The 20,580-nt window shown below is 36.7% G+C and overlaps 1 protein-coding gene across 7 annotated transcripts in view; it reads left to right on the forward strand.

The window, feature by feature from the left end:
* Nucleotides 1–3,579: 3,579 nt before the first annotated feature.
* The window catches only part of LOC143233275 (septin-7-like), a 75,857-nt gene continuing 58,856 nt past the window's right edge, over nucleotides 3,580–20,580 (forward strand). For 2 of the 7 annotated variants that reach the window (XM_076469365.1, XM_076469366.1), the window contains exons 1-2: nucleotides 4,827–4,856; nucleotides 12,193–12,225. In XM_076469365.1, coding sequence (XP_076325480.1) covers nucleotides 4,842–4,856; nucleotides 12,193–12,225 — 48 coding nt within the window. In that variant the 5' untranslated portion in view covers nucleotides 4,827–4,841. Of the gene's footprint in view, nucleotides 3,599–4,355; nucleotides 4,451–4,826; nucleotides 4,857–12,192; nucleotides 12,226–20,580 lie in introns of those variants that run through there. The other 5 variants (XM_076469369.1, XM_076469371.1, XM_076469375.1 and 2 more) reach the window with 5 other exon arrangements.

Consider the following 20,580-nt stretch of genomic DNA (forward strand, 5'->3'; position numbering starts at 1 on the left):
AAATAAATCCATTATCAATACAGTCGAATTTATAAGTTTCATGGAGTGAGAGAATTTGTTTACCTCTTCTTTTTTTTTCTATCTTTCTCTGTTCTTTGGTTATTCGTTAAACGACTTTGACAGGTGTAAGTAAAAACCGTTCTATACTTTCAGGCATAAGTTTCCAGTGGCTGTTTCTTATTGTGCTTTAATTGTTATTATTTTTTTTCTTTTTTTATATTTTGTAGAAAGCATTAGTCTGAGCTATTTGTTAGGCACTATTATAATTATATAACCAATAATTAAAACTGTATTAATTTTTAAAGTTTAAATGAATTACGTGTTAATCATTTCAAAATAAATGCCACAATACTACGAGAAGATAGAAACACGTACTTTGTTGTTATGTTTTACACATCGAAGGAATATATAACTTTGGGGAATTGACAGTTTTTGATAATTCAATTTGCTGAGTGTTTGTCTTGTTATTTAAAATCCAAACGTAATGAGTGGATTATAAAATGCGCGTACTGGTATTACCATTTTAATAACGACTTATATCTTATTTTTGTAATCATATGAGCACATAACTACTCTGTTTCACTTTGTTTGTTTTTTGGAATTCCGTGCAAAGCTACACGAGAATTAATTTAGCAGTGTAAGACTGGAGGAAAGGCAGCTAGTCATCAACACCCACCACCAACTCTTGGGTTACTCATTTACCAACGAATAGTGGGATTGACCTTCCCATTATAACATCCCCACGGCTGAAATGACGAGCATGTTTGGTGTGATGGGGATTTGAACCCTCGACCCTAAAATTACGAGTCGAGTGCTTTCACTACGTGGCCAGGCCGGGCCCTTTTACTTGGTAAAATGTTAATAAAAAACACTTTTTGGATAATAAGAAATAATCAGTCTATTTTAAGATATCTATGAAATTGTGAACAAATAAATAATATCCACATATTTGGTTTCATCTCATTGTACACTGCATTCCCATTGAAAGATTTAATCTTTGTTTTACAATTAATTAATAGAACTGTTCTGTTATTGTTTTATAGAACTGGAAGAAAGAAAATTTAACCCAAAAATCATAAAAGATATACATTGCTCGCCGAAATCTTAAGGCCAATGAACAGAAAGAAAAAAAATGCATTGTGTATTGTTAGACTCAACCACTTATTTGAGCAGAGGTTCGAAAGATGAAAATAAGAAAAGGGAAAATAAAAAAAAAAACTTTTTTATCATTTCATAGGGAAAATGTGAACACTATGAAATTAGCCTAAATACTAGCTGATCAAATGTTTAAGGTCATACTGAAACGTAGCATTAATCAGTAAACACGTAACGAAATTTAGTCATTTTTGTTCAAGCATTAGCTTTGTCAACATCTCTCACTGACATCTCTTGTGTTACATTGGGTAAAAACATGGCAAAGGCTAAAAAGTTGACAGAGTTTGAACGTGGCAGAATTGTCGAACTCGAAAGCAAGGTCTCTCTCAACGTGCGATCGCTGGTGAGACTGGGCGTAGTGAAAATGCTGTTGGAAATTTCTTAAAAGACGCTGAGGGATACGGAACGAAAATTTCAAGTGCTCAGCCCAAGAAAATTTCGCCGGCGTTGAGCAGGAGGATTCGACGGGTTTTCCGGCAAGGCACCAGCCGATCGTCAAACCAGCTTGAGGCCCTTACGGACACAGGATGCAGCTCAAGAACAATAAGACGGCGTCTACGAGAGAAAGGCTTTAAAAAACCGTAAACGTCTTCAAAGGCCACGCCTCCTTCCACACTTCGAAATATCTCTTAAACTTTGCTGTGAAGCACTAAACATGGGATGCAGAAAAGTGGAAGAAGGTTTTGTTCTCTGATGAGAAAAAATGTAACATGGATGGTTCAGATGGCTTCCAACGTTACTGGCACTATAAGGATATCCCACCGGAGACATTTTCTACACGACACAGTGGAGGAGGTTCTATTGTGAACTGGGGTGCTTTCAACTTCCATGGAACAATGGAGCTTCAGGTTATACAGGGGCGTCAAACAACAGCTGTCTATATTGACATGTTGGAGAGAGCATCCTTATTGATTGGAGAACCACGCTTGTGTGGAAATGACTGGATCTCTCAGCAGCGTACGCTGCAAACCACAATGTACGCAGGACAAAGGACTTTTTCATGACGAATAACGTGATTCTTTTAAATCATCCAGCGTGTTCGCCCAAACTGAACCCCATTGAAAATGTTTGGGGTGGATGGCAAGGGAAGCCTATAGAAATGGACGTCAATTTCAAACAGTGCCTGATCTTTGTGAAGCCTGGCCCGGCATGGCCGAGCGAATTGAGGCGTTCGATTCGTAATTCGAGGGTTACGGGTTCGAATCCCGGTCGCACCAAACATGCTCGCCCTCCCAGCCGTAGGGGCGTTATAATGTGACAAAAAATCCCACTATTCGTTGGTAAAAGAGTAGCCCAAGAGTTGGCGGTGAGTGGTGATGACTAGTTGCCTTCTCTCTAGTCTTACACTGCTAAATTAGGGTCGGCTAGCGCAGATAGCCCTCGAGTAGCTTTGTGTGAAATTTAAAAATACTAACAAATTTTGTGAAGCCATCTTTACCACTTGGAATAACATTTCAGCTTGCCTTCTGCAAACGCTTATATTGAGTATGCCAAAGCAAATGTTTGAAATTATTCGCAATGATGGCCGTGCAACTCGCTACTCAGACATCTTGTTGAGCATTTCCTACACTTTTTAAGACTTCTTTTTGGTATGGTCTTAAACTTTTGATCAGCTGGTATTTAGGCTAATTTCAAAGTGTTCACATGTTCCCTATTAAATGCTAAAACAGTTTTTTATGTTTATTTTCCCTTTTCTTATTTTCATCTTTCGAAGCTCTACTCAAATAAGTACGTAGTTGAGTCTAACAACGCAAAATGCATATTTTTCTTTATGTTCATTGGCCTTAAGGTTTTGGCCAGCAGTGTATTAAGTTTCTGTACTTATAATAATTATATATTTTTCAATAAACAGGTTTTTAAACAAGTAATAGGAGTCCTAATGGGAGCTAACTACTCTAGTTGTATACCAAATTTATATCTTTACTCTATAATAATATATTTATCAAAAACTACACAAATCCAGATATTTTTACTTTAACTTACAGATATGTAGATGATTTGATTTGTATAAATAATCCTTAAATAATGTTATTAACACTATTTATCCAGTAGATTTGGAAACTGAAAATTCTTCAATATCTAAAACAGAAGTAGATTATTTAGATTTATAAATTAAAATAATTGATAAGGATATCAATGTAAATGTTTTTGATAAATGAAAATATTTTGCCTTTCAAGTTAATGGTTTACCCTCTTTTAATATTAATGTACTGTATCATTCTGTTATAAATATTATGAGTTCGCAATTATTCAGATATTATAAAGTTTGTAATAAATTACAATATTTTATTAGTAATGCTGAAATACTGATACAAAAATTAATAGTTAATGGATTTGATAAAGAAACTTAAATAAAATTATTAAATTATTTCGTAACAAATATAAGAATGTATTTAGTTCAATATAAATGTACGCAATCTCGAAAAGAAGCGGCAGGACGAAGGTATGTCATCTCTCCGATTTCTCTTGTTTAGTGTTGTGTTATATCATGCAGTGCAAATAGTATTATATTTATTTACTGGCTTATCTCTATGTATAATTAAACTATAACCAAAAAGTAGAAAACACAAAATTAGAGTCACTGAATAGTCTTAAGTTTTACTTCGCACAAACTTATGCATTTTTTTGTTTAAGGGAAGACGGTTCTCAAATGTAAAAATTAACGTATTTTTGAAAGTTAAATAATTATCCTTGTCGAAATAATTATCCAGTGTTATGACAGATGAAAGGTAGTCGATTAAACTTTACATATATACCGAAATATCGGAGCTAATTCTTTTACTTACATGACAGATTGATACATATTCTTATAATGTTAAATAAAAAATACAAAATAATTTCTTAGGGCCATAAGATATACAGCAATTCTATACGATTATCTTGTCTCTATCTATTTTTTATAGTTAATTTCATAAGCACAAGATCGCCTTTACGTTGTTTTCAGAGTTATCGTGTAAATATTGTCAAGCGAGCTGTTGCAATCCATTTTGTTTGTGATGTTCTTTTTATTTTGCTACCTTTAGAACTAAAATAATGCATAAAACTACCCGTATAAAGGAAGTTTTCGTGAAGTTATGAGCATCAGTAGTAATACATTTTGAATAAAACAAAACACTATTTTTTATATTTTAAATATAAAATAAATATGATATTTGATCTAGAAAAGTACGTTTATCAGGGAAGGTAGGCGATAATTCGTTGATCGATTGTATATAAATCGCGATTTACCGTTGTGGAGCATGCGTGAACACACTTGTTGTAGTGGCGGTGAAATTTCAGACGATGCAGAAAAACGGTAAGTTTAATGCTTGTAGGTGTGCGAAAATGTTTGATGCAATTCTTACATATCTACCATATAGAAAATAACTATAATTTATTAACGCGATTATTTTTATGTTTATTAATTTTAGACATAAAATTACGCTCTAATTTAACTGTTTGTCAAACTAGAATACCACTCCCCAACGGTAAGCTGCATAGAATCGATTTTTACCGTATGCTATATACGAGCACGCTTGTTTAGTTGTAATTTAAATACGAGTACTACGACTCAGTAAAGCCATTAATTGTATTGTGTCATAATTTATAGTTTATATTTTTATTCCGTACTCGTAATGTCTCTTCAGTTATAGGATACCTAAATTTCGTATTTCAAATCGAAATTCAATTTAATTTTTGAAATTCGCATGAAAACAGAAAAGGTTTGTTTTATTTTATTTAAATATTTAACATATACCATATTTCTCCCACCAGTAATACTACTATTGGTTAATATTAATGTTAATAGAAATACTGTAAGTAAAATTCTTGCTGTGCATAGAATGTTAGTGAGTAATATTTGAAAAGTATTACCATGGTACTTCAAGTGTCACTGTTATGAATATGAATTTTGCTACGTAGTTTATTAAAACGTCTTAAAAGTAAATTTCAATATCCAAGTAATGCCTCTTGGATAGGACAGAGCCTGTGATTTTTGTACTGTGCGTACTTAGTTTAATTCGTAAACATGACTGGTAAAAAAAAAATGCAGTATTTTTCGTACGATTTTTGTAATCTTAATTTTTTATAAAATCATTTGCATCAAAGTCTGTTCTGAGTTGACTGATTTGGTAGTATTAGTATGCTGTAAACAGATTGATAGACATTTCAAAAGTTTAAACTAAAATTGAAAATGCCATAACTGAAGTAATCTTTACCACAGTTGTACCTAAGTTTTTACAACCTACCCCAAGGTTTTGGTAAGATTAAACAACAAATGGTATAATTTTCTTGTAAATATCTTTCTTTGAATTATTTAACAAGATTACATTGTAAATGATTCTTATTTTCACACTAATATGGAAGAATGCACTGGTACATATATCTGTACCAGTTTAACAAAGTACTGTTTTCTGTTGGTTTTTTTTAAAGAGAGCTACAAATTAGTTACATACGTTGAATGTATGTACCTTATCTGTATATCTGATATTGCACCACAAGACACCTGATTTGAAGAGTTTTGTTTGTGTTTATACTAATATTCATAATTACTAAGAATGTGGTATTTCTTTTATATTGTAAATAATGTTTTCTTTTATATATTCCTTTAAATTAAGAAGTGCACATTCATTTAAATACTAAATCATATGTAACTAGCTTTATAGCAGTCACTGAACCTGTCCAATGTCTAATACTTCTGAAGAAGACCCTTAACATAACCTCAGTGTTGCTGTTAAATGTATCAAATATATTTACAGTAACATTAAGTAGTAATGATGCTAATATGCATAATAAAGAGATCTAGCTACTTTATATTGGAAGAATCACCGGAATTATTACATGTTTACTAATTAACTACTCTATATTGGAAGAAACAGCAATGGTATTACATACTTACTAATTAACTGCTTTATAATAGAACTGCCAGTGGTATTACATCTTGCTAATTAATACAATATTAGCTATATTTGTTCAGTGCTGCTCTCTGTATGCAAACTTTTCTTTATGCATTCCACAAGTCTTACACTTTCTGCTTATTTTAATTTCAATATTCCAACGTGTCTCATGCAAATCATCATGTGTTATCTCTTCAACCTGACAGTGGATCTCTCTGCTTTTACATATTGGGAGATTGAATGCTACATGGGTCAACCTTTCTCCTCGGACATCACCCAGGCTGTTACTGAGTTGCTCGAGATTGATCAGAATTGACGAGGATTTTGATCATCTTTTACCCCCTCCAGAGTTTGCCATTCCTTTCCAATTGCAGCTTGAGAAATCACCTAGGCTTAATTTGGTTTTTGTGAGTTTGTGTCTCAGGTATGTGATGTTTTATTAATTTTCCCTCTGTCTTATTCCTGTCATTTTTCCTTTTTACATGAGTCATCTTCTCAACCATTTTTGGTATTTCCTACCTCCCTATATATTTTGGTTCATGCTGTCTCACAATTAAATGAGAAGATCAGTGTGCTGCACTTTCCAAGGACTTCTGACCAGTATGCCCTTTCTTGCCATCGAGCAGATTATCAGTTTTTGAATCAGCAGTACCAAGTTTATTGTCACCTATTTAGGGGTGGGGGTGGCTCCAGAATCTAGTGTTTGTCCTACCCAATATTTTCACCTTCATTTTACCATAACTAACTTTCTATGGTTTATTTCTTCTATACATCTGTCAGAAGGCTCTCTACAGAAATCCTGAGGGGTTTTCTGCAGATACCCTTCATCTTCTTTCTTCCACATTGACCTGCATTTCATCCTCAGCTCTGGCATTACATATGTGATTTCTTTGTTGTTGGAACCTTATAGGTAGAGATGCCATATTGGCTTGGAATAATTTATCCTCAATATATCACAGGGAGTTGTGTCTTTTTTTCTGAGATCTTATGTCTTTGATGCAGTTCCAAACTCTATCAAGCATCTTGTGATCAGCCCACTAGCAATCCACCCTTATGACTTTTGTAGCCTGTTTGTCTCTGTGAGAGCTTTGTATGCCCCCCCTATTCATATTTCCCACACTTCATTCCCTCCCAATTCCTTTTGATCAGGATACTTCATTTTGTTGAATTCCTGTGACTACCCTGTGGATTCAGGTCTGGTGGGAGCTTGATTTTGTAGTTTCTTCCCAGCTGACATCCCTTCATTTGATTTATCAGTGAGTGATACGTGTTTTTTCAGCAGGATTTGTTATCCAGTTGTTTCTCCTTGCTCCATTTCCTTTCTTTCTCCTCACAATCCTGTGGCCTGTCATTGTCTGCCAAAGGTGGTTTGAGTTTTGCAATCAGACCAGTTCACCATCATTTTGAGCTTTTTATTCCTGTTTTTTTCCTTGTTCCAAGAAAACTGGGAATTGGCAGCCAGTCATCAATTTATCTTGCATCAGCCACTTCATATCACTTAAGTTCACCATGTAATCTTCTGGGTCTGAAAAGGTACACCCATCTCAGCTCCTTATGTGTTTTGTCATAAGGTTTGGATTTGTGCTCATCATATTCTCATGGTTTGGGAATGCTTCATTATTACATGGGCATCTGGCTTCTACAGATGCATCCCAAGCAGGAAGCAGTCTCTCAGACTTACCAGTTCCTTTCTATGGCAGCTCAAGTGGACTGCTTTATCAAACCGGAGGAAACATTCCTTTGACCTAATCAATAAGTAGTACACTTGGGAGGCATTTTCAACATCAGTATCAGTCACACTCTGCCTTCTCTTTTATGTCTTCATTCCATGAATCTCTTAGTTTACTATGCCTAGTAAGTGACTACTTACTGCTTGTGAGGATCTGTCGCTTTTGAGGATGTCATCCTCCATAACTGCATTAGTCTCTCTTGGTCTTGACCACATGAAATCCCTGCAATGGTCATTTCATGAACGATGTAACCTCTTGTGATTATTCTCCAACACCATTTCTCTTCTTCTTCCCATATGAGGTGAATCTGCAGTGGTGGCTGGAAAAAGCCCATATGTTGGTGGGCATGTCATTTCCTCTCCTATTTTCAGACCTCCATCTTTTCAAGGATGGGTAAAATGGATCAATTACCAGGAAGTTTGGGCTGTTGGTCTATGGACAATATCATCTTGCACATCAATATTCTTAAATTTCTGGTGGTACATCAGGCTTTACATCACTTCTATTGTCTCGCTTCTCATTGTCTGATGATGATTCATTGAAGTCCAGAGATCTGTGTTATAGAATGTTGTATTTATTACACTGGGCAAATGCACATCATGTTCATCTTATCATTTGTCATGTGCAAGGTACTTACATATTGGTCACAGTTGTTTTTTCTCGACTAGACTGGATCTATTTAATGAAGTAGGCATTAGATGCACTTGTTTCAGGGACTTTTGTCACTGATGAAGTTTTTCCTACTTGGATGCTTTTTCCATGGGCCTCAGTACCAAGTTGTCTCTCTTTTAGTCATCTGTACCACATCTACAGGTTTTGGAGGTTGTTTCCTTCAGCCAAGATTGGTCCCACAAATACCTTTATGTGTGCCATTCCATACAATTGCTTCATTGGATAATTTCCTTGGTCCACTCCACTCTGTCTCAAGTCCTTCTGATTGCACTCTATTGGTCAATACAACCTTGGTTTGTCATACATCATGAAAGTATACCAGCGTAAGTGGAAAGTCTTCTGCTGTTGGCCTGTTAATGGGGAATTTTTTGCTGACAGGCCTTCTGCAGCTTTTGTGGCTGTGGCAGAATTTCTCAATTGGCTCTTTGACTGTGCATCTTCGATCTCCTCACTTTCTTGATACTGTATGGTTTTTCACTTATCCTGTTCTTACCATACTTGTGCATTCCTTTCAGATTTGGAGACCTCCAAGACATTCTGTCTTTCAGATTGGGATGTTAATGTGGTCTCCCATGCTCTCTCTTTACCTCTATTTGAATCACTTTCCTCATGCTTCTTGTTTCATCTCTCCCTTAAAATATATTTCCTCCTTTTCTTGGCCAGTGGACTTAGATGGTCTGACTTGTTTGTTACTGGTGTTTCAGGTACCCTTTATCACCCTACATGCCTTCTTCTTTATCATAATTGTTCTTTTTTCATTAAGATCTTGGTAGGGTTATTCATCCTTTTCTTCTTTCCTTTCCTTTTTTATATTCCATCTTACCATTGACCAGATCCAGATGGATTTTGATGTCCAGGTAGGGCCTCTGGTTGTTATATAGCATGTATTGCTAATTTTAAGGTTACATACAACTGATTTTTTATACCCTGGCAATTCTCCTCATTTCATGTTCTTGCAGTTTCTACCCTAATGAATTAGGTCCACCTTTTGGTTATTTTGGCCTACTCTTCCCTACCTTCTTCCTCCTATACTTTGTTCCATGTTTCTTTCCATCAGATCTGACATCTCACTTTTTTCTTTCATTTTTCATCTTTATTTTCCATTAGCAGAGATTCTACAATCCTGCATGTGGACTGCTCCCAGTACATTAATCTCTTACTGTCTTCATATTATGCTTTCTCTGTGTTGGGGTTTCAACTACCACCTGTGGCCATTTTCCATACTTCAATGTGACTTTAACTGGAGTGTTTTCTTTGTTTTCATTTCTTTTTAAGGATCTTTCTGTTTTTATCATGTAGATCCAGCTCTGTGATATATGGTGCTTGACTAGGTATTCTTTAAATTTAAATCTGTGTCAGCCATGTTGATTCATGCTCATTTGCCCATTGCTTTGGACACTCACCATAGAGACAAGGTGTTCTACAGAACTGCTTGATGGTTTATTACCTTGTGATAATTTGCTTCATAAATGTGCCCATTTGTATTTATACCACCCATGGACTATATATGTAAAGCAGGATGGAATTTCTGCCCATCTTTGCCATGCCTTGAGTGAACAACTCAGTATGGTCTGGTTTTCAAGATAAGGTTTTGTGGTAACACATTGCATTGTCTTTGGAGATGTTCCCTCGGGCTCTTCATTGTATTATCACCTTACTTTCATCAAAGGTATTATGGGACTCCTTATCACTTCCAGCTCCATGCCACTGTGGTGGTTGACCACTGAATAACTCTTCTGTATGTGTTCCTTGAGGACAAGGTTGGAACCATTCAGTTGAGAGTAGGATGATGGTGTTCTGCTGGTGTAGATGTAATGTGGCTTCCTGATCACACTTGAATAAATACAAATTGCTGTCATCTTACTGGATGAGGTAATCTCCTGACACCAATTACACAAAAACTGGAATTGAGATGTCACCTTTGGGTTGATGTGGCCTCCTGATAACTATTACATAGTCACTGGAGTTTATCCATCATCTTCCTCATTGGCATGGCCTCATGATACTGTTTAAATAACCATGAGGTGAGCCATCACCTTCCTGGTTGACATGGCCTCCATCCTCCATACCATTCACACAACCACAGGAGTTGAGCTACCACATTACAGGGTGATGTGGCCTCTTGTTTCCTTTTACACAAATACTGGAGTTGAACCATCACATCATTGGTTAATGTGGCCTCCTGATACATTTTACACAAACACAAGTTGTGCTGTCTTTATTGCAGTACACCCATTTTATAGTGAGATCTTATCCTACTTTCATGTGGAAGTCAGTTCCCAGTGTTAAGGTTTTCGATTAGAGTGAACCAGTCAGCGCAAGTTTAGGTTTTCTGTTTTCCTCCTTCAATTTATCTATCTGTATCTTTGGTCACAGTGGCAGTTTATGGGATTGTTTCAGTGCTATCCTTGACTGTCCCTCATTCTCTTCCTATGGGGATGTTATTGCTTTTGGATGGTGGTGGTGGGGGTGGGGTGGGGGTTGATTCCATGTGATAAACATTCTTTTCATACCATATACCAATTTCTGTATCAATTAATCAGTAATGATTAATGCTTGGAGTTCTTAATCCACTATTCTTGAATTTGAGATAAAGATGGTATGGTCCTCATTTTACCCTCCGTTTAATAACAAAAACTAGAGACCTTAGTTGAAATGTTCAAAGGTCATGAGAATCAAGTTCATTAGGGTTGTTTGATAATGCAAAGGGATCAGAACTAGGGCTGTAGCACCCCCTACTTTTACATATTTGTCTTGTTTTGCAACTTTAGATTATATTAATTTGAGGGGCATGCTCTCAGACCCTACACTAATAACTACCAAATTGAGCTTGTACTTTCAATTACTTTTTCTTTGTAAAAATGTGCATGTCTAGCCAAACACTCTCACTTGTAACTATTTTCAACACTATTGGACTAGAGCTTTTCATCAGGTGCAATTACCAAACAAACTTTACATAGCTGGAAAGTTCATGGGTTAATAAATATTTATATTTCAGTTTGGTGGTTTAGCATGCAAGTTTATTTGTATTTCCCATCTTATTTTGTTTGTTTTAGGACAGTACAGAGACTTTCATGTTAGCCTAATGATTGTTTTATATTAACAAGCACTGTATTACTTTAAATTTGAAGTAGCTCATAAGCTGCATTGACATTTTAATAGACTTAAAATGTCCAACCATGTTTTTATGGTGTAAAAATAGAGTGGGAGATAAAACACAAAACAAGGTTCAGTGGATTTAATACTAAAGTGTTTTTTGAGTTAGCAATATTATGTTTTATAAGGTTTGTTAAAATGCTTTTTTAAAACTTAAATCATGTAAAATGAACTAGATTTGACCTGAAACATTACCTCATGGTTAGCCATGTTCTTACGTAGTCCTTTAAAACCATTATTTGAAATATTTTGTATGCATATGAAAAAAAAAGCCTAAAAAAGTTTTACTTTTTAGTAGACTAGAGATGACTTTGATTTTGGTAAATCATACAAAAAGCATAATTATGAAATATGTTATTCATATTATAGGTTGACATTTACAAGGTTTTGCCCATCTTCCAAACAATGAAAATATTAAAACTAGTAGTTGCATTGATTGTTTTAATATCTTTGTGTGTGTGTGTATGTGTATTTATTTGTTTGTTTTTATGTTGCTGTCATAAAAGTAGGTGTGATTATGATAAATATCTGCAGAATGTTGGATAGTAGAATACAAACCTTTTGTTTTTGGTGTGATGGAAAATACTGAATTTCTTTAATTTCAGATCTCCCTATTTACACACCAAGTCGGAGATTTGGTGAGTACGCATTTCTGTATTGGCATATTTTATACTTATTTATACTGAAGTTATGTAGTTACAGGTGTATTTCAGAGCTAACTCTCTTGGGAGTTGTATAGATGCAAATGTAGTATACATTTCTGTGTGGGTGTATCTTATAACTAGCTCTATTGAAGTTGTATGATTACAGGTGTAATACATATTGATGTATATTATAGTTAGTTACAGTGCCTCAATAAGGTATTCACCCCTGCCAATAATGTCACATTTTGATGAAATACAAGCAATGTGATTTTTTTTTTTTTTTTATGAACTTGATTTTGTTCAATACTCTGATCAAACTTAACACTGTTATGTGTGAAGGAAGTGTAATGTCAGCAAAACCTGCAATGAAAATGTATAGATTGAAATTTGCTGATTACATATATATTCAGTTCCTTAAGTCAGTACTTGGTGGAAGCACCTTTGCAAGCAGTTCCTGCTGTGAGTTTTCTTCATAAGTCTTTACCAGCTTTGCATAATGGGATGGTGTAATTTTTTCCCATTCTTCCTCAAAAAATTGCTCCAGTTCTGAAAAGTTCTTTTGGGTCACTGATTTGCTAAAATCTTTAGGTCTTGTCATAAATTTTCAATTAGATTCAAGCCAGGACTTTGACTGGTCCACTACAGAACTTTTTTTTTTTTTTTCTACTAGTCCAGTATGGCTTTGACCATGTGCTTTGGGTCATTGTTCTGTTAAAATGCGAATTTGACTCAGTTTTATATTCTTTGTCGACTGTACTTTTCACCATCCATCTTATCCTGAATCTTGATAAGCTTCCCAGTCCCTGTTAATGAGAACCATCCCCATACATGATGCTTCCATCATCATGCTTGACAGTTGGGATGGCGTTGACTGTGTGATGTGTTGTTTTGAGCTTATACCAAATGTAAAACTTTGAATTTAGACCATGTATCTCAATTTTTGTCTCATTTGACCAGTAAACCTACAGTCACATGTCTGCAGTATCATTATATGCTTTGTCACAAACTCCATAAGAGATTTAAGATGGTTCTTTTTCTGTAATGACTACTTTCTTGCCACTTGCCCAGCTATATAGTGGGACTGGGATATTGTTTAGGTATGAACACTGATTACCATCTGTCATAGAATTTGCTAATCTTTAAGTCATTGTTGGCTTCACAGTGGCATCCATAATCAATTTCCTGCTTGACCATCTTAATGATGGACTTCATAATAATCAAAGAGACAATCAGGAATTTTGAAATTTTCTTGTAACCTTCTCCTGATGTGTGGTTCTCTACCACTTTATCTCTGACTTGTATGAAAAGCTTTTTGGTCTTCATGGTTGGTTTGTCGTATCATTGTATGAGTTGTGTCTTGAACAGATGCATTTATTGTGAAGTTAAGTTTAACCATTTTGATTACTTGCAGACAAACAATCACGCTACTTTTGTGATGTTTCTACTAATCTTTTGTATCTGAACTGATTTAGAGTTGCCCATAACAAAGGAGTTGAATACTTGTGCAATTGAGAATATTCTAATTTTCTTTGAAAATCTAACTTACTTGCATAATGTCAGTGTTTGTTAGCTTTTTCATTTTGTAGTAGATTGTGTAGGTTCTAAATATAAAGTCTTGTTTGAAAGTTTTATGATTGCAAGCTCAGGCAGCAACAAAATATGAAAACTCTACAGGTTGGTGAATATTTTAGCAAGCCACTGTATACTGAAGTTATGTCATTACAAGTGTAGTTCACATTTCATATTGTTATAGTTTATAGTTAACTATATTAATGTTGTATAGTTACAGATGAGTACATATTTCTGTATATCTGTATTTCATAGTTATCTATATTGAAGTTGTATAGTTAAAGATATAGTATGCATTTCCATATTGGTGCATTTTGTAGTTAGCTATACTAACGTTATATAGTTACAGGTGAGTACACATTTCTGTATTGATATACTTTATACTTAGCTATATTGAAGTTGTATTATTACAAATGTATACATTTTCACTTTAGTGTATTTTATACTTAGCTATATTAAAGTTGTATTATTACAAGTGTAGGATATATTTATGAAACTTCATAGTTTTATAACTTTCAATGAGAATAAACTGTGTTCTTGGAGCAAAACTAAAAATCAACATAGCCATGAGTATAGCTAATTAAATGTATCTTTATTGCATTTCTGCATAAAAAGATTAGAATTCATTGTTTCATCATTTGGGTACTCTTGCTGATGACAGTCGTGACCAACTTGGTAGATTAGATTCGTCCTAAGTGCATATTTTAAGCTAGTGGTTTCCAAACTGTGTTTTGTGACAAATTGCTGTGGTTGTTGTGAAAGTTTCTTTAAACAGAGAATAATTAATAACACACACACACACACACACACACACACACACACACACACACGGTTGGACTTGGCATTGTGCATTCTCAGTTACAAGTAGTTATACTTCAAGCTGTTGGCTGCTTGGGTTTCCTAATGGACATTCAGTGCAGGGAGGACATGACAGCAGTTATTTGACTAGAAATGGCCATGTTTGTGCAGCCTTCACCACTACAAGAGGACTATCCTGTCATATCTACTCCTGGGACATCACAAGTGATATTGGTGAATTTACCCAAACCTTGTTCACTCTTTGTGGAATTAATCAATCAGATTTGTGCTGTCATATCTTTCTAGCTTGTTTCCGGTGATTCTCAATCTGCCTTTTGGTGATGAATCTGTGGGTCAATAATTAGTTCCCTCTCTCGTCTGATGTTAAAGTTTGTGCTAAACATTTTGGGGTATCACTTTGGGTTGGGAGTTAATATGCTTTACATACAACGTATAGCTCAAGATCTTTCTTATGCATTTCATAGGTCTTCTTTCTCTTATTTTGATTTGTAATGTATGGACTCTTGCATTACATTGTGGAGTTCTAAAGCAGCAGTAAATTTTTCCATATTGGACTGATGTTGCCCACAATTCTGAATACATTAACAACTCTGCACTTGGTGGCTCAGGCAAATTCACTTTTCTCTTGAAGGATTTTCAGTTGATGTTCATGGTCTTTTGCTTACTACAATGGCATGCCTTTCATCTTTTGGCTCTTACTCTTCAAATGTGGCAGATATCCTGTTGGGGACCTTCTGGATCGAGATGCCATTCTTTCTTGAATGCATTTTGCCTCTCCTTCCCAGTGTGACTTGCTCATGGCACTTCTTTTATGTGAAGAGGTGTTTTTGTATCTTCCCAACTTATTGGAGGCCCAAGTTGAGTTTGCTTATCTGCATAATTCATTATCCTTATTGGCTTCTTGTTTATTCCAACATCTCCTTATACTTCTATATCTCACCATTTGTCATATTTTGTGCCAGTTACAGCCTCTTGTTCTTCATCAATTTACAGTCGCGTTACTACTCAAAGGTGGTTCAGAGAATTACAGCATTGGTAAAACTATGCCAGAGTTGAGATCAGTAAGTGGCAGACTCTTCTATTTTTTACACATGTAAACATTATTTACTGTGGATCCATGGGTCCTAAAGGTTCTTTATCTTCTTATCTCTTTGCCTTCTCTACAACCAAGAGATCCTGTTTCTTGCCAACATTTACAGAACTTGCTTCAGAAAGATAGTATAGAACTTGAGGAACCTTCTCAGCCAGTGTTTTTACTCCTCTCTGTTTATTGTACCAATAATTTGCAATCTTTTATAGACTTATTAGTTCTGAACCATTTCCTAGTTGTTCCCAATTTCACAGTGGCATCTTACTTAACCCTTTGGTGAATTTTCACTCCTGGCCCCTTGCCAGACAACCTGAATTTTCCAGATATGTTGCCTCATTGATTGCTCATCCTGTATCACATTTTTCCTTTGCAGTTTATCAGCATAATGGTATACATTTCCTTGGTCACTCTGCCAGGGATATTGTCCTTCACTATTACAATTAATTGCATTTTCACTGTCAATTTATTTAACTATTGGTTATCAAATGGCAATATCTAATACATTCAGACTTTTTATATTTATCTCCATCTTCCACTTTCTGGTGTTGTCATTTTCTTTCTTTCATTTTTTCATTCCTGCCCTCCCTGAGAGTGTCTCTCCCAGTTTGATTTCTCAGTGTTGTCACTCATGCTCCATTTCTACCTTTGTCTTCATAATTCCTGTATCACCTTTTGTTCAATTTCCTATTCCTCTGGCAACAATGTGAGAACTTTGCAATTGACTCTAGCCATATGCTGTTTCATAGTTCCTATGTCCTCTTCCCAGACCATTTACTTTTAACCCAAGACTTCTGTTGCCAGGGAGAGTATTTCTACTTTTTCCCATTTCATTCTTTTCCATCTTCCATTTATATATCTGTTCTGATGTTGCTGCAGGGAGAGTATTTTCCTCCTCTGGGATCTAAACATCCACCCACGTGTTTGCAGAGGATCCTGGTGGTTGAGGGGTCCAACCTTAACACACCACTTTGTCCTTGAATTCCTGTAGACGAGTGGCCTTGGGATACCCCCAGGGTCAATCGGCTTGTCTACTTGGGCTAGGGTCGACCAAATACCAGTGTTGGATGTGCTCAAAAGGTATTGTGGACATTGTATCTGATGCTGGTGTTTTGGTATAGTGCTTGCAAAACCTTGGCTTTGTTGCAGTGTCTTTGTTTGGCACTGCAGTGCATCCCCTTGTAGAGTTCCATGGTAGGTTGGGTCAGTGGATACCAAAATATTCTTTCTTTCTTGTGGATCCCCAAATAAAATAATTAAATAAAATAGTGAAAAACAGTTCATAGGCAAATGACCATGTCTTGAAGATTTTGAATAGCAATCTTAAACCTCTGTAACTCCTTTACCTCATTTTCTTATGCTACATTCTCTTTCAGACAAATCTTTGTGGCAAATGTCTCCCTTTTTTATTCCAAAGGGACTATAGGGTCTTGCTGGCTCTCCTAAGTCAGTCAAAAAGCTTCACTCTGGCGACATACTGGTGTAAACATCCACTCCTAAATGCAGCAAACTCCTCTTGTATTCGAAGGCCATTGAGGATATACCCATTGAGTTTACTCCCCATGTTACTTTGAATTTGTCACAAGGAGTTATTGTTGAGAGAGATTTGAAGAACATCCTCGAGTCAGATATCCTCGCTGGTTTCTCCACCCAAAGAGTTGCTGCAGTGAGGCATAACTCCACTCACAAAGATGGAATTATGATGCTTACCAATCTCCTAATTTTGAAGTTTACATCACTACGTTCACTGTCACCATCAAGGCAGGTTATCTTAATTGTAAGATACGATCATATATTCCAAACTCTCTCGTATGTTTTTAGTGTCAGCAGTTTGGTCACTTCAAGCCCTCATGTGGTTTTTTTTTTTTTTATGCGTAGTCATTGCAGTTGCAAAGGCAACAATGCATATGAATGTGAAAGACACCTCATTGTGTTAATTGTAATGGCTCTCACCCATTCTACTTTCGTTCTTGCCTTAAGTTGGTGGAAGAAAAAAGGTGCAGCATTTGAAAACGATTCAAAACATTTCTTATCATGAGGTTCAAAAATTATTGTCCACCACTTCACCTCTGACATATGCTGCTGCACTACATTCCACTGCAACAGTGGGAGTGCAGATGGATCTCTGTGCCTGCAAGAGAATCATTCTCAAATCATATGAAAAGCCTTTTGACCTCTATAGTTAAGAAAGTTGATTCAAAGTCAACACCTATCTCTGTCCCTACCATTCATTCCAGCAGACCCCCAGATCCTCTTCCTTTGGTTATGGGTACGGGCATTTCCTCGTGCACATCTTCTCCAGCTCCAAGATGCAAAACTGTAATTCGTCACGCTCTCATTCACTGAAATCTTCTTCCAACAACAGAGACCTGCCCAATCGACCAAGGGCAGGATCCATGGAGGCTGATAGACCTCCTTCAAATAAAGAAAATAGAGAAAAAGACGTGATCGAAAACAGATGGGCTTTTTACTCAGTTTGTCTACGTATAAATAAAAATGGCTACTTTGATACAGTGGAACTGTCGAAGTTTACATTATAATCTGGATGACATCAAAGCACTGATTGATTCTTACTATCCTGTATGTTTTCCTTACAGGAAATAATTCTGAAACCTGCCGATACAGTCACCTTTTGGCAGTTTTCTTTACAAAGGTGACAGATTATGTTATGGACGATAACATGGAGGTGTAGCACTGTTGGTTGATCAGCATATACCCACCTTGTCTTTGTCACTCGACACACCCTTGGAGGCCGTAGCCATCCGTGTTTCCTTGGGTCATACCATCACTGTTTGTTCTCTCTACCTGTCTCCTGGAAAGACCTATGATCAATCAGACCTTGATGCTCTCATTGAACAGTTGTCATCTCCCTTTCTAATCCTGGGGGACTTTAATGGACATAATCCCCTCTGGGGAGGTGCTGATATTGATGGAGTCGCTCTGTAGAGTGTATGCTCTCAGGTCAGAACCTCTCTCTCTTCAATACTGGTTCTTCTACTTATTTTCATGCACCTAGTCAGTCTTACTGTTATTGATCTCTCAGTTTGCTCCCTTCACTATTCTCCCACGTTTTATGGAGGGTTGACAGCAACCCACAAGGTAGCGATCATTTTCCTATCATTTTGAGAGAGACTGGCCGTGGTCGATACCACTCGACCCACGTTCCCTGATAGAAGCTGGATCAAGCCAACTGGCACTCTTTCATTGCTCTCTTGGAACTTGATCCTGCCATCGTCTGTAACCCATCCATAGACGACTGCATAGCAGAAGTGACTGACTGTATTGTCCAGGCAACTGTTCAGTGTATTCCTAAAACTTCAATGCGTTTTCCACAGTATCCTTGTCCGTGGTGGAACCCTGCCTGCCACATGGCATGGAAGGCTCAAAAGCAGGCCTGGGATACCTTTCATGGGTATCCCACACTCTCGAACTGCATCACTTTTCAGTAGGCCCGTGCACATGCTCGGCAGGTAAGACGTCAAAACCAGAAGGAACCTTAGATTAAGTTCACAACCAGCATCTCTTCTATCACCAGTTCCAAAGCCATATGGGACAAGATTCGAAAGGTCAGTGGGCAGTATAATTCTGACCCCCTTTCGATATTGCTCTCTGATGACTAGGAAGTAGCTGATGCCCAGAGCATTGCCAATACTGTCGGTGAAAGCTTTTGCTGTGTATCTAGCACTTCTTCATCCTCCACATTCTTAGTCATCACGACTCAGGCAGAGCGATCACCTCTTTCCATTTGAGCTGTTTGTCTCTGCCTGTAATCTTCCATTTACACTGGTGGAACTGAAACTGGCCCTTCATCAGGCTGGCAGTACATCAATCAGACCTGATGATATACACTATGAGGTGCTGTGCCATTTATCTCCTTTTTCTCTTGCTATTCTTCTGTTGATTTGAACTGTATATGGCAGGAGAATGTTTTTTTTGATGCATGGCACCAGACTATTGGCCTATCTTTTAAGCCTGGAAGGATCCTAAAATTCCTTCAAACTACCGTCTAGTTGTTCAGTGTGGGTTCTGACGACAGCATTACACCATGGACCTCCTGATTCGACTTGAAACGTCGATCAGAAAAGTCTTTTCAAATGACAACATTTTGTATCAATATTCTTTGACCTTGAGAAAGCATGTGATACAACTTGGAGGTGTGGTATTTTGCGAGACCTCTACTTATATGGGTTACGTGGCCATTTGTCCAATTTTATTTAAAATTTTTAATTGGCAGGCGATTCTAACTTCATTTGGGTTCAACACTTTCCTATAGGAACTTGGAGTCCCTCGGTGCTGTGTTTTGAGTTTCACATTTTCGGTATAAAGATTAATACCGTTACTGATGAACTTCCTCTTATTGTTGCAAACCAGCTCTATGTCAACAACTTTCACATTTTGTGTCAGTCGTCCATCATAAGGTTTATAGAATGGCAGCTACAGACTGCCCTCGATCGTTCAGTGAAGTGGACTGCAGCAAACAGTTTTATCTTCTCTCTCTCTAAAACGATTTGCATGCACTTTTTCCGCCAATGGGGTATTCGCCTCGATCCTGAACTCCGTGTCAGTGAAACTGTGCTTCCCGTGGTCCCTTAGTCAAAGTTATTGGGGCTTATGTGTAACTATAGGCTGACCTTTATACCACATATCAAGTAGCTATGAATCAAATGTACAAGAGAACTGAACATCCTCTGTGTCCTCTCTTCCACCACTTCGTGAGTGGATTGATGTTCTATGTCAAAGATATGTCGTGCTCTTATTTGAAACTCGACTATGAATGTCTGGTCTGTGGCTCTGCCATGACCTCGGCCTTGAAGATGCTGGGCCCCGTTCATCATCGGGGACTTTGGCTCCGCACCAGGGCTTTCCGCACTTCC

Source organism: Tachypleus tridentatus, chromosome 12, assembly GCF_004210375.1.
Source record: "Tachypleus tridentatus isolate NWPU-2018 chromosome 12, ASM421037v1, whole genome shotgun sequence".
Lineage (NCBI taxonomy): Eukaryota > Metazoa > Arthropoda > Merostomata > Xiphosura > Limulidae > Tachypleus > Tachypleus tridentatus.